We start from the raw sequence: 15,509 nt of genomic DNA on the forward strand, positions 1-15,509 counted from the left end.
GCAAGTTGCCTCAGTATAACACTAATTCCAATACTGAGATTAAAGAAAATGAGAAAAATAAGGACACTATAAACCTTCAAAACAAGTTGCCTCAATAATGCACAGCTTCAATGGGAGTGTTGTTTCTTTCAAGCAGTGCAACCTTTCTAAGAATATAGAAAAAAATTTTTCTATATTCTTATAGTAACCTTTAAAGAGGTGAGGTTATCTTGTCAAAGGGTTATACACATAAATAAATAAAATGCAGTATAAGAATAAAAATAAATTGTATTATTTTATATATGAGTTTAAAATTTTACGACAGAGTTACCTCAATCTATTTCCATAGAGTGACTTCTCTTCAAAACTCTCCAAAGGTTTTTCTTAGAAAGATTTTTACAAAATAAGGGGTTTTTTTCCTTTTTTTTTTGTAATGGCATGGGGTAGAGTGAAAGGGAGGAGAATAAAACTTAAAAAAATTAAAAATCGTAAAGATCAAGATAGAATTAAAAAAAAAAAAAAAAATTTTTTCTTAATTGAGAAACCCACACAAGTAATAAGTTCACACACTCAATAAAAGTATTAAGTAGATAATGAAATAAAACAAATCAAAATTAACAAGCAAATAAAAACCAAACTACAGAAAATTAGTTTTCACAGTTGACAAAAGAACTCACCTTCTCAGCAGCTGCAGGATCATCGGGATTTTTATCAGGATGGTACTTCAGTGCTAACTGTAAAAACAGTGTATAGTCAGTTTTATATATGATTCTAATATAAATATTTTATTCACCAAATCATTTTTTCTGTTTATAAAAATGAATTTCAAGAACTATCAACTAAAAGTATCAATAGCCATAGGAAATACAGTACAGCCCTTAATAAAATCATTTTTGATACTACTCCCTCTTTTATTCAATGAAATATCAAAGGTGGACTATGAAATTCCAAAGTGTAATTAGCAAAGAATCTGTAGAGTACTCCTTTTCTGCTGTATTACCACATTCAAATAATCAACTGAGGTGATTTGATTTGATTTTAATGGTGCAAAAATGATGAGAGTTATAATGTGCCAGAACAAAGTTAAAATTTCAAAAAAGATCAAGGTTATAGTAACCTTTAAAGAGATGAGGTTATCTTGTCAAAGGGTTATACACATAAATAAATAAAATGCAGTATAAGAATAAAAATAAATTGTATTATTTTTATATATGAGTTTAAAATTTTACAACAGAGTTACCTCAATCTATTTCCATAGAGTGACTTCTCTTAAAACTCTCCAAATCTGACATTTATTACGTTCGGTTTAAAATGATTAAAATTATATATACTTCATTAAAATATTTAAATGAGTTCAATCTTCTAAGCTCATAACTGATCAGATACCACCGGGATCATAGCTGAAGGCCTCCCACCTGACCCCAGACCTATCCAATCCATCATGAAACCTTGAGTGACTGAAGACATTGTGTCAAAGTTTAAAATAAATACCGCTAAAATCACGAAATACACTAAAATACAATGATGAATAATTTCATAAAACCAATGATGAATGATTTATTAAAAACTTTCCTTCCTTAAGGTACAAAACTTTTCAAAGTACTGTCGTGATCACAGGTAGGAAAAAAACTGCCTAATGCTAACTCTCTCTGACAACTATTTATTTTCGAGAGATTATTTGTTAACACACGTGTGCAAAGTTCCACAAATCCGAGATGAGAAATGATCGTCATACATTTATTATGTTATTTTATACTCTCATTTCTATAGTTTCTGCAATTAAAAGTTTTGTGTAATTATGCTGTACGTTTAAAATATGTTACAGAATTATATGACGTAGCATATAACATTCCAGGCGGCAACTGTGACTCCTCGTACATGGGAACGACAAGGTGTCTTTTGGAAATGCAACTTAAGCAGCATGCAGCGTCGGTTAGGGCTTGAGGGCCACGGCATCTGAATTAGACTTCTATTCGATAAACGAGGATCACGTTTTTTTTGTTTAAAGGCTAATTTTAAACGTACAGCATAATTACACAAAACTTTTATTTGCAGAAATTATAGAAATGAGAGTACAAAATAACGCAATAAACGTACGATGACCATTTCTCATTTCTGAGTTGTAGACTTTTGGCTCATGGTATTAACAAATAATCTCTCGAATATAAATAGTGTGTGTGTGGGGGGGGGGGGTAAGTTAGCATTAGCCAGTTTGTTTCCTACCTGAAAAGTTTTGTCCCTTTAAGGAAGGAAAGTTTTTAGTAAATCATTCATCATTGTTTTTATGAAATTATTCATCATCATATTTTCGTATATCACATGATTTTAGCAGCGTTTATTTTAGACTTTAACACAATGTCTTCAGTCACTTGAGGTTTTGTGGTGCATTGGATAGGTCTGGGGTCGGGTGGGGGCCTTCAGTTATGAACCCTAGGGATTTAATCGCGATATATAAGTAGCTTGAAGGTTTTAATTACTTTTGGGCATATATCTTTTGTATTTAGCTAAGGATATAACTAATTTAACATTGTAATTGTTACAGTACAGCATAACTTCATAGTGTATATCTCGTAATTGTTAACGTAAGAATTAGATAGCGTAATACGTACAGCTGCATTAGCTTAGCGCAGTATTGTAAATTAAATTTATCAACCTTATTCTTCTCATTGTTAATCAATTCAGTAGTATTTAAATGGAAATCATGCAAGCAACAAGCACAAAGTAGCAGGAGTGCTGTGGCTTGGGGAGAACCAAAGGGGATGATTCTCCAACACATCGCAGCCTAAAAAAATATGCAACTTGTGGGATGTTCATGGACTTTCAGGAACAGGGCACAATCTAGCCATGGAGGATGTCTTTATATGTGCTAGGTGTAGAGTGTCAAGAAATTAGGCACCAACTCGGTGTTCTGATGGGCATTTATAATAAGAGTTTGAAGAATAGGGTAGATGCCCTCAAAGGAATTAAAATGGGAGACCCATCAAGCTCTCAGCAGCAATCTTCTGGGCAGAATGTGCTGGTTCCACAGGAGCTAGTTATTGTGAGGGAGATAGGAAATATCTTAAGCAAAAAGGATAAGTGGACTATAACATTGAGGTTGTAGAACAGATATCAGATTTTAAGGGCACAAAGGGTGATACTGCTGTGCACATTGGCACTAATGATATTAAGAGTAGGAGATTGGCAGAATTACTTAACAAGTACAGGTAAATATTGAAAAAAAGCCACCAGTTAGGGTTGAATTTGAAAGTGCAATTCTGCCCAGACACAATAGGAGGGAGTAAATGATGACAGCCTTGTCAATCAATTTGGCCCTGGAGAGACTGTGCAAGGCTCAAGGGGTAGAATTTTTCTCAGTCTGGTCTGTGCTTGTTAACAGGAGAGATTGCTTTTACAGGGATGGGATACACTTAAATAGAAAGGGTGCAAGAATATTTGCTGATGCTATCGAGGCAGAGTTAGGTGGGTCGGAAAACTGCTAGCTTGGAGGAATACACGGACTAATAGATTAACAGTAGCCGTTGGCAGAGGTGAAAGTGATTCTTGCACTGCTTCTATTGAAATGCAATTGAGCAGCAGCCTGGAAAGAAAGGCAATAGGGATTACCAGGACTGCTGGGAGTCATAGTGGAACAAGTAAATACATTACATGGGCTGTGTTAGGGTAACTAAGAGTAGAAAAAGGTGCATGTATACTTGTGTGTACACCAATGCTAGGAATATAGTTAATAAATTTGATGAGCTTGAAGTGCTAGTCAAGACATCAAAGGCAGATATTGTTGAGATATCAGAGATGTGGTGTCACGCATACGTAAGCTATACAGAATTGGAATTTGGGGAGTACAATGTGTATAGAAAGGGAGATTTGTTTGTTTTTTTTGGTTTTTAGGAGCATTAGCAACTAAAGCCATATTGCTCCAGGGATATGCGGTGGTCATTCTCTGACTTTTCCGCATCCTCCATATTTGGTGGTCACGGACTCGAACCCCGGTCTAATCAAGAAGCGTGTGCTACGCACTGCTGCTCCTGCTCACCTGGCTACAGAGGCGCCAGGACAGGAAAGGAGGAGGGGGTTATGCTGTTAGTTATGCTGTTAGTTCGATGCACCACCGTTTACAGTGGTGCATCGAACACAAGGACTGGGCAGCAGCGCCATGGGGGTAAGGTACTCTTTACTGATGAGATTAGATTCAGTCTCAGCAGTGATTCTGGACGTCGGCTAATCTGGCAAGAGGTTGGCACATGGTATTACACCGCAAACATCACTGAAAGGGATCGATATGGCGGTTGAGGTGTTCTCGTCTGGGGAGGCGTTATCTTGGATGGATGTACACAACTCCAGATACTGGGAAGGTGGTACTGTAACCGGTGCATGCTACTGTACTGAGGTAATCCTTCTCCATGTGCGTCTGTTCCGAAGTGCCATTGGCCCCAAGTTCATGTTTATGGATGATAACGCCACACCCAATCGCACTGCAGCTGTTGATATGCTTTTGGAAAGTGACGACATTCTTCGTATGGACTGGCATGCCCGTTCCACCGATCTAAATCCCATCGAACACATACGGGATGCTCTGGGGAGACGCCTAATGTCACATCCACACCCACCAGAAAATGTTCACCATGAAGATGGCGCTGACAGAGGAATTGACGATGTCACCGCAAGAACTTATCAACAACATTGTTCTAAGTATGGACAGGCAGTGCAATGCCTGCATCGACATTAGGGGTGGCCATATCGCCTACTGAGGACCACCTCTTCCCTTTGTTCCATCTTTGGCAATGATGCATCTGTATCATGGCAACATAGTACTGATAGCCAGTACTATGTTGCCATTTTTGAATAAAGTCCCTCTGTACCGTTTTGTTTCCATTGTTGTGTTGGTGTTGTTTCCTTCATCATTTCTGTACATCACAAGGTTCCTTTGGTATACTTTTCCCATATCCAGGCACTCCTATAAGAAGCTACAGGTGAAAACTTAACTGGTCCTTAAGTTTTGCACACCAATGTAGTACAAAACTGGCCCTCTTGGCCTGTAGGAATATATAGTGGTCATCACTGGGCATTGTTTTTCATGGACAACTACCACCACTGGTCCTTCAAACAGCTGTACCTGTTGTTCTGAAGGCCGATCATGCACATGAGATGATGCTATGGGGGATATCGAACTCAGCAGCCACACTCCTCGCAATTCAACCTTCCTCGAGCTTCCCAATTATTCAACCCCAGATAAAGTCATCCAGATGTTGTCTACTAGCCATTTCGTTGTCTGTAGCACTGTATGAAACTAATCGCACGTCTGCAACAATCGTGCTCACCATTTGGTAATTTACACAACTGCTGAACTGCTGCTTTTATCTGTTTATGTGAGCCACCTCATCACGATTTTTTCACCAGCTTTCTACTGAACGGCCACAGTTATGCAAATCGCCATAGGCTGTTTTATTTGATTTTGTGGTTGTAACGTCCATTGTTCCAAAAAAAAAATAATAATAATTATAATAATAAAACTCTGCTAACAATTGTGAAATTTTCTCAACGGGTAAAATAAAATTGGAATTTTTAAATTTTAACAATTTTGTGCACACCTAGGAAGAAATAGCTTCAATTTGAGACCACTTCCAGCCTAATCAGTTAAGCCTATCGTTCACACTGACTGTCAAAATAAAACGACTTCAGTATTAAATATATAAATAATAATCAGGTTTTCCTGATCCTTTGTTAGACAGCAGGCGGCCTCTTTCAGGTAAATGACAAGGAAAAACAAAACAAAAAACCATTTGGTGATTTGGCAACTGGAAACACATTGCGACGGAAATGTTTTCGGCTGTGAGCAATGTCTAAACTACACAATTTAAATATGTTGGCATATGTGCTTATAGGAAACAGTAAACAAAACAATGATGTATCTATTTTTGCAATTTTCTCACTCAGGAATGCCAACAACTGAAAACTACGTATAGTAATACAAAAAGCAAATTTTGGGATACTTTCTGTTAAGTGAAATTTATAACGAAAAAAAAAAAAAAAACTTAGAATGCTGATAAGCATTGGATGAACTTCCAACAATGATGTCTCTTTTGTGATTTTACTTTTAAATAGAAACAGAATGCTGGCACACAACCAATCTGAAAGAAATCCATTTCAGTATTGCTAATGATGCAAGAAAGCAAGTTTAAGAGCATCAGCCAAAAAAAACAAAAAAAAACACCATCTACCTCACCCACCCCTCCAAGATCAACATAATACATACTTCCACACATCTATGGAATATACACTTCCACACATCTGTGGAATACACACTTCCACACATCTACCCTGCACCCATCCTCCATTTGAATTTATGCCCCCTAATGTGTTGTAATCTCAACAAGAGGAAGACTGCAATAAACACTGAGCTTACTCAATCCATTCAAGGTATTAAATCCTTCAATCAGATCTTTTCGCAGGTGCCACTTTGAGACTGACAAAAACACCAGTGTAGTTCAGCACGTCATGTTACAAGATCATCTAGTTTCGCGCAATGATCTTACAGAACACACATAAATATTGTATGCTACACGTGCAATTTTAATTGTTTATGTCTCATAACATTCATACATTAAATTTGATTATATAATTTATAATATTTAATAATAAATAATATTTTTAGTATTATTTGTAAAATTAATTGTTATACTTACCTTTCTGTAGGTTTTCTTTATATCATCTGATGTAGCTGTCTTGGGTAATCCCAAGACTTGGTAGAGTGTATCACCAGAAGTTCTGTTATATATTAAAAAAATAAAAAAAGATAATTAATGGAAAAAATAGTATGCAGATTATGGCTTTTGCATACAAAACACAGGAACTCCATTAGACCAGTTTAAATTTGAATTATAGATAAATTAATACGTCTCAATTTTTCTTTAAAAAGGATTTTGGCTCTTGATTATTTGGAGGGGAGAAATTAGTATTAATAATAGCAAATGATGCAAGCTTATAGAGCAGCAGGGGGGGGGGGGGGGAAACTTCCCATATCACAAGTCTATCCCTCTAATCTATCTATTCTTCCTTAAATGTATTCTATAAAATATCAGTGTAAATACACCATAGTGAACTCAATGAAAAACTACACAAGTAGTGTACAGGCATCAATTTAATTGTATCTCATATTGTGACTACCTTCACACAACAAGTTATCATGTATTGCACTACTTCGAATAAGTAATTCTTCACTAATAGGGAAGACTACTGTTACTTATTCTCAGTGGGCACCACCCCCAAATGGCACCGTTTCAAGGCTTATTGGCCTCTTTTATATTTAGCATTTATATTTTATTTAAGTATTATCTTGCACACCTTTTGGCACCTCATACTGTGGAAATAACTTCACAACAGGGTTGGCATGATTGCAACACCAGGGTACCTGCCCACTCACTGAGGATAGACCGATAAGCCTTGAAACGGTGCCATCTGGGTGGTGGTGCCCACTGAGAATAAGTAACAATAGTCTTCTCTATTAGTGAAGCGTTACTTATTCGAGGTAGTGCAATACATGGTAACTCACTGTAAAGGCAGTCACAATATGAGATACAATTAAATCGATGCCTTTAGACTACTTATGGAGTTTTTCATTATGAGTTCGCTATGTATTTACGCCGATATTTTATAGTGCATTTTAAACTCATAATATATTATGACTTGAGCATTTATATTTTAAGAATTAAATTTATTCAAACTACACTTTTCCACAACAACAGATGGAAGTTTGTTCCAACAATCAACTACCCTCCAGCTGAAAACAAATTTCTGCACATCTAACCTACAAACATCCTACTCAATTTAAATTTATGCCCCCACGTGTGTTGTCTGAGCAAGAGAAAGGATGCCATCAACAATTAGATTACTTAGTCATTCAAAGCTTTAAAGACCATAATTAGACCATTTCCCAGATGCTGCAATTTGCAGAACAGAAGCATTTCTTGGTAAGAGTACCCTTTTGTTCCACCTCACTAATCTTGTTGTTCTTCTCCCATACAGTCCAACAGACTAACATCATTCTAAAATGAGGCTTTCACACAACTGTATGCAGATTACTCAAGGTTTGGCCTGAGTATTGCCTTATACAATAGAATAATTACCTCTCATTGCTGCTGGAAAAATTCCTGTATGGTATTGACAAAATCCCATCATCCATCCAAGCAGCCTGTCTGTAATGCTCAGAGAACTTCATGTCTGACTGCACAATTACCTCCAGTGGTAAACAAGTTTTTTTCCATCCTCCACTACCTTCAGTTGGTATGTCCTTCACTAGGATTACTGATACTCATATGCAGTACCTTGCATTTGTCAATGTTAACCTTCAATTGTCACTTTCAGCCAACCCATCTAATTTTTTGGGATCTTGTTGCAGTAGCATACCTTGATTAATGTCATTAACAACCTTATCAACCTTTGTACGATCTGCAAACTTAGACATTACACCTGATATGCTTTCAACAATATTAATTAAATACATGTACTGAAAACAACAGGCCCATCAGCAAATCCTGGGGAACTCCACTCATGACATTTGTTCAAGAAGAGCAGTGCCCAGTGATAACAACTCACTGTCTTCTCCCACTCAACAATCCCTTTATCCAATAGCAGTAACTTGTTCTTGATGTTCCAATTTGTATAGCAGTCTTTTATAAGCAACAGTATGAAAATCTTTTCTGACATCTAAGTATATGATTTAAAAATTATTTTTTGCATCCAGTTCGTTTGTCGCTGTGTCATAGGGTCTGATCAGATTGGTCAGACAAGACCGCCCCTGAAATATCCGTGCTGTGACTACAATATAAATACATTCTTGTCTAGATAATCCTGCATTACTTCTTTTCCCTGGAACAGAAGTCAAGCTACCATCTCTATAATTACTCATGTTACCCCTTGATCCCCCCTTTACAAACTAGGATGATATTTTCAAATCCCAATCCATAGTGACTTCCCCTGGATCCAAAGATACACACACACACACACACACACACACACACACACACACACACACACACACACACACACACACACACACACACACATAATTATGACTAAGAGTTTGCTTATCTCTTTTAATATAACTGAATGGATTCCATCTGTTCAGATACCTTATTTACTTTTAGCTTCAATAATTTCTCTTCCGCTTTACTCTCAGTTATCACAAAATTATTTAGCTCACTGGACTTTGATATACTTCTGGTATTCACATCACTAAAAAATTTCTCCAATGCAAACACAGAGGCAAAAATCTATTCAGTTTGTCAATGACCTGAGGAAGATCATCAACTGTTATACCATTTATATCTAGCAGATTATTATTATTATAAGCCATACGGTACAAGGAAGCCTGAGACTTATGCTGTACCAGACAAAAAAAAACTGAGTTAGCCTGAGAGAGAGAGAGAGAGAGAGAGAGAGAGAGAGAAAATGATGATGATGTTAGATATCCAGCTCTGGATCATAGGTGTGCCAAGCATGGGTTTTTTATCTATTATTCTTAATGCATAAAGAGTCACTGCTGATAATCAGATCAGGAGTACTGCTTTCTCTCAATACCTAACATACTGGTGTAGAAAACAGTTATCCCATAAATCCACAAAAGTTTTTTTATTGTGTGACTGACCAACCCAGATGTTCAAGTTAATATCTGGAAAATTAAAATCTCCCGTCACAAGATTCTGATACAGTGGCCCACTCTATTTGTCTGTTTAACTGTTCATTATGCTCATCAGGCCTATAACACACTCCTAGTCTCACTTTTGTTTTCCCAGTAGTTATGTCACACCAACCTGACTCAAATCGTTGCACTGATCTAAAATCTGACAGAAAACGGCCTTTAGACCAAACAGGTGGTGCAGACTCATGTACTTTCATTAAGACAAAGTACAGTTGTTGCACACTAGAGTTCACTCAGTACTTGTTTGCTATAGCATTCTGTATTTATTTTTATACCCCCTACCCCCAGAGTTTCACTCTGTTCCCCTGAAATAGTATTATTCACTCCAAACAACTTGGGAAGGGTTTACACAAGAGCAGGTTTTTTTCTGGGTGCCTGAGAAGCCCCATTGGAAAAAAAAAAAAAAAAAATTTTAATGCTCTTCAATTTTCCAATAAACTGCAATTCACAGTGCTTGCTTTTACTGAAAGGCTTTGATTTTAAGTCAAATTTTAACCAATGCTGTAATTAATGAGAAAACGTTGAACTGCCAACCAAACTGGAAATGCTACAAAGAATTTCCAATTTATGACAAGGAGAAACTTTGAAAGCATTTTTTTATTGTCCCAAAAAAGTTATTTTTTCTGTTCATGGGTAATTTATATCTCTGTGTTTATTGGCTGTTTGTTTTGGCACAAGTTTCCTTTGTATGCAGCTGTAAAAAATGATAGTCAATAGGTACCACCTCTTGCATATCACAAAAATATAAACTTTATACATCCTCCTGCCCATTAGTGTCACAGGAAAGGCACCCACACTGTGGTTCTAATTAACTGAAGTGTTGTTTATAAAACTTCTTGATGGGGATTGCTTTTAGCTGCACACTGTGCAACAACACTGCTCAGCAATGCTGTTTCACTTCAGTTTGGTTTCCAGTCATGTACACCTACTGTTTATGCACATTTTGCATCCATGATTGATATCTGTGCACTTTTAGTCTAAAGTGCAGGTATGTTTCTACCTCTTTTTTTAAAACAGACTAAAAGAGATCAAGTGAGTCAGCTAGTGCTAATAACATGGAGAAGGCAAAAAGCTAGATTAGAAACTACAAAACCATGCTGAGTATCCTTGAGAATTTCAATTCGATCCAAATGATCCCGAATTCCACCCTTGATCATTGCCTCCATGATTTTCCCTACCACTGAAGTCAGACTGACAGGTCAATAATTTCCCACTCTTAGAGCCACCCTTATGTATTGGAGATACACTGGCACTTTTCCAATCCAAGGGAATCTCCCCAGAGTCTAGTGATGCTCGCATAATTAACCTCAATGGTTCAATGCACTCACTTGCCACCTCCCTTAAGATTATAGGTATATTCCATCAACTCCAGGAGCCTTACTGGCCTGAAGGCTCGAAAGTTTTCTCATTAAATAATCTTGCGAAATTTCAATATCACTAATTACATATTTTTCAACTTCGCTCCCACAATTTCCCATTGCCACAAAAGATTTTTCATTTGTAAATATCGATGCAAAATAACTGTTGAGTTCATCTGCAATGGCAGCTGGTGTATTTAATACTATCCCCTTTCACTTACGTAAAGGTCCGATCTGGTTTGTCCTGCTCTTCTTGGCATTTATATATGTGAAGAATTCCTTATCCCCCCTCTTTGCTCTGTTTGCTAGTGATTTCTCATAAACTTCCTTTGCCTGTCGAACCTTTTCTGTGGCTCTATTACAGATCACCTTGTAGCTGTATAGGCTTCAGTACTTTTTATTGCTCTGTAACTTTTCCATGCCACCTTTTTCTGGTCAAGTAATGTGGCAATTTCACTCTTCATCCAACTTGGAACCCCTCCTCGTGGAGTATTTTTTTAATGGTATATACGCATTCAAGGCATCTGTGATTAATGTTTTAAAAGCATACCACAGTTCAAATGTATTCATTCTCTGCGCGATATCTACCCAGTTAATAGAGGCCAGGTAGTACCTTAAGGCATCATAATTTCCTTTCCTGAAATTAAAACCCATTCCTTTGCCTTTTAATACTGCTACCTCTCTCATCATCATCCACCGTAGAACTCCGTGATCACTTCCAGCTACTGGTTCCTCTACTGTCAGCCCTGTTATGTCATCTGATTCATGGGTGATGATGAGGTCTAGGATATTCTTTTCTCTAGTACTTTCCCTGACATGTTGATACAAACAACAGTCATCTAGTTGATTTAAAAATTTTGTTCTCCACGTCGAGTTTCCTTCCCATTTACTCCAATCAATTAGAGGCAAATTGAAATCACTAATATACTCAGCATACCTGTAATTGTCCTTAAAAATGTTTGCTACTAAGGGATTTTCTTTTGTATTACTGCTTACTCTTCCTGACAAGGAACCAGCAGTAATCCCCCATCATTACAGGATCCCAGCAACTTTGGTACCGCTTTCCCTTTGTGGAAATATCTTGATGAAACCACTCCCCTTGTTCATCTCCCAAATTTTTGGGGAAAAATTAGAGGTGGCAATGAAGAAAATGAATTTTCAATGACATTTGACAGCCCGTGTTTTTGTAGCACTCGAGTAAATTAGACACCAACATTCCATAGTTTTCTTGTTTTCTGTTACCCAAAAAACCATGTACTACTGCCTTAAATGATTGTCAAGCTGCCAATTTAAATTCCTTTAACTAGGTTTCAAACACATTGTCTTTTAGGAGCTTCCTAATGGGGGTCCTATGGAAATTCCTTCCTTAAGTTTGGCATATGTTAAATTTGGAAACACGCTTCTCAAGCATGCAAATCCGTTACTTTCTTTATGTAGTCCCTTTATGAAATTTTTCATCAATCCAAGTTTGATGTGCAGGGGTCGAAGAAGAACCTCGTTTGATTGCACTAAAGGAATATATTTTACGTTACATTGTCCTGGTATGAACCCAATGTTGCTCTGCTGCATGGCTGTCCCACAAACACAAAAAACAACAATATTTTGTTCTGAAAACCAACAAGCAAACCAATAACCTTAAGATCACTGCATATGTTCCAACCATAATCCTGGTATTTTAGAATCTTAGTATGTAGAACCTTAGACATGCTTTCAAGACATTCTTTAAGTCCAACTGAATGAAACACACAAATTGATGGAAATTCGTTGCCATTATGAAGCAAAACTGCTTTTAAACTTAATTCTGAGTTTATCTATGATCAAACTCCATTCATCTGACTTATGCACGACACAGAGTTCTTTCAGCAGTCCAATAATGTCTTTGCAAAAACACTTCTCCGTAGAAAAATATTAAGAAAACTTTTCATGTCTTTTTCAAAACACTGAAATCTTTGTTTCTGTTGTGAGTCTGTTCCACTGCTGTAACCTAGAACCTAACAGTTTAGCTTGTTCTTTTGGCAAATTTAAGTCTCGAACCAAATTATCTATCTTGTTTGATTAAATGCACCTCACTACCCGAACTTACTGGCTTGATAGTTAACATCTTGTGCAGTGGTAAGAGGGTGCGACCCTTCTACTCTCGAGGGGCTGTTTATGTTTGGAGTATAGATTTACAATCAGTGGTGAGCTGTGAATATTTTAACAATGGGCTCGCATTTTTCCGACTTTCTACCGAATAAATTTGATCGGTCACGGAAGTGATGTCATCAGTGACTTCCACTAGAGGTGCTTCCCACGCTCGCACTACTAGTAGTGTGATTAGAGCATGTGACACATTTTTCGTGACTGGTATGATATCTCGAGTCAGGGGCTGATTTAGGGGGTGGACAGATGCGGCTTATTGCTCCCCTTAACCATGCGAATAAGTGAATGTGTAAAACATTTCATTGTTAGGTTCCTCTAACAGCTGCGTATAAGCTTCAAATACACAATCGGGTACATCAATTGGTGCTGTTTTACAGAGATATTTAGATACGTTGTACTTGCAAGTATACATCTCTTACTATAGTTATCATAAATCCATTGTATCTTGTCTTCCAGAAATTATGAAAATCTGTGAATGATCAATAAAATAATTACAATAAAAAAGCTCTTTTATTTATATACAAATCAAAATTCCTAAAAGAAACGCGAAGGATGTTTCTCGTAAACCATCTACCGCACGTGCTCGGCACACGTGCAACTTTTTTATTGGTCTTTTTTTTTTTTTTTTTAACAACTAGGGAAACATAATGGATACGTTTTTTTGTGTTAAAATTTTAATAATGCGAATAAAAATTAACATGAAATATTTCCCACATCACAAATAACATAAAAATTGTCAAAAAATATTGCACAATATAAAAACAAATATTGCATAAAAAACAAACTTTCTAGAAAAAAAAAAAAATCACAGATTTCATGAAAAAAAAATTATTTCACAAATATTCAAGAAAAATTTATTCTAAAAATTGCCAATTTACTTCTTCATTAATATTTGTTGTCGATCTTCTGCTTTGCTCAATAGCTGAACGATGATTACAGAGGAATGATTTGACGTAACGATCCAGATCAAATTGAAGAAATGGTTTTCAATTTAGAAATTCAATTCATCAATTTAAGTCAACATAATCTGCAACGCGTTTAATTGTCAACGTTATTTATTCATTCATTCATTCATTCACGCAACATTATTCATTACGCTGAAAGCTCGCTCAGCTTCAGCACTACTAACTGGAATGGTTTCGAAGATATTTCTGGCTTTCTTAATTGAGAAGGGAATTTCATTCGATTTTAAAGATAAACTGTCTTTGACAAAATCTCTAAAATCATTAATTTTTATTTCATATTATCAGAAAACTTAAAAATTTTTTATTCGGTTTACACCGCCTTGCCACCGAGACGAAAGTTATTTTATATTCTACGAATTCGAGTAACGTATGTTTAAATTTTCTTTCAATGGTATTGTTATTTTCTTTATTTAATTCAAAATCACCATGTTGCATTAATAATTTATCCTTAAGGATAAAACAATGCATTTAATAACTTGTCACAAGGTAATTTTTTTACTTTCGATTTTGATTTCTTCAAATTCTTTCCACTTCAACACGCTCTCAATTTTAGCTTCATAATTTTTCAAATTAGCAATAGCATTGATAGTTCAAATAATTAATTTATCTGCTTTAACCATAGTCAATATGTAAAGCTTCTGAAAGGTAAGAGAGCTCCTGCAGGATGTCGATCATTAGTGCTAAATGGTTAAGAAATTCCAAATTTAAAAGTAGATTTAATAATCCGGAATACTTAATTTCTGGTTCAAAATGTTTGCACAAAACGGAGTGATTCCTCCAACCCACAACTGTCGCCCGCAAGCTAAAAGCTGCTCATTGTGGCCCGAACACATGACCAATCTTTATAGTTTCCACATCAAGTTCTTTAGCAATGATCCTTAATTCGCGCTAGTTTTTTGGAGATTGGTGATACAGTTTTTTTGTTTTTAATTATTGCCTGTATATCATTATATTTTAGAACATTTTCTACACAGTGAAAGGCTCGACAAAGTTTCAAAATCTGCCAACATTTCATCTTAAAGTTTATATACAGGGTGATGATCCACTGCCGGTGCGGCAGGCTTGAGGGGGGGGTTGGAGTCGCGTGGCATTGCGGGGTCTGGGGTACCTTCGTCGTGCGGTGGGGGCATTGAGCGGGGGAGTCGCATGGGCAGCGGTCCCGCCGGAGGTCAGCATTTGCGAACCATTTCTGTTGAAGAAACCAAGTAGCAAAAGTCCTCCAGAGTGGATAATCCGCAGGCTCCAATGATTCGATGCATTGCAGATGGTATGAATTCATTTGGTTTGTTGACAGTATCCTCCATACAGTGGATTGGGAAATACCCAATCGTTGGCCTATTGCTCAAGTACTTGTACTCAGATTGCCTT

The 15,509-nt window shown here is 36.7% G+C and overlaps 1 protein-coding gene across 1 annotated transcript in view; it reads right to left on the reverse strand.

Annotated features, from left to right (window-relative positions):
- Csp (Cysteine string protein) overlaps positions 1–15,509 on the reverse strand; it is a 95,081-nt gene that overhangs the window by 45,799 nt on the left and 33,773 nt on the right. The window contains exons 2-3 of the mRNA XM_090385075.1: positions 6,663–6,744; positions 657–713 (exon numbers count right to left, since the gene is read on the reverse strand). Of these exons, the coding sequence (XP_090241201.1) occupies positions 657–713; positions 6,663–6,744 (139 nt within the window). The remainder of the gene's footprint in view (positions 1–656; positions 714–6,662; positions 6,745–15,509) is intronic.

This window comes from Mastigoproctus giganteus, chromosome 1 (assembly GCF_048544385.1).
Source record: "Mastigoproctus giganteus isolate SK-2022 chromosome 1, ASM4854438v1, whole genome shotgun sequence".
In the NCBI taxonomy this organism is placed as follows: Eukaryota; Metazoa; Arthropoda; class Arachnida; order Uropygi; family Thelyphonidae; genus Mastigoproctus; species Mastigoproctus giganteus.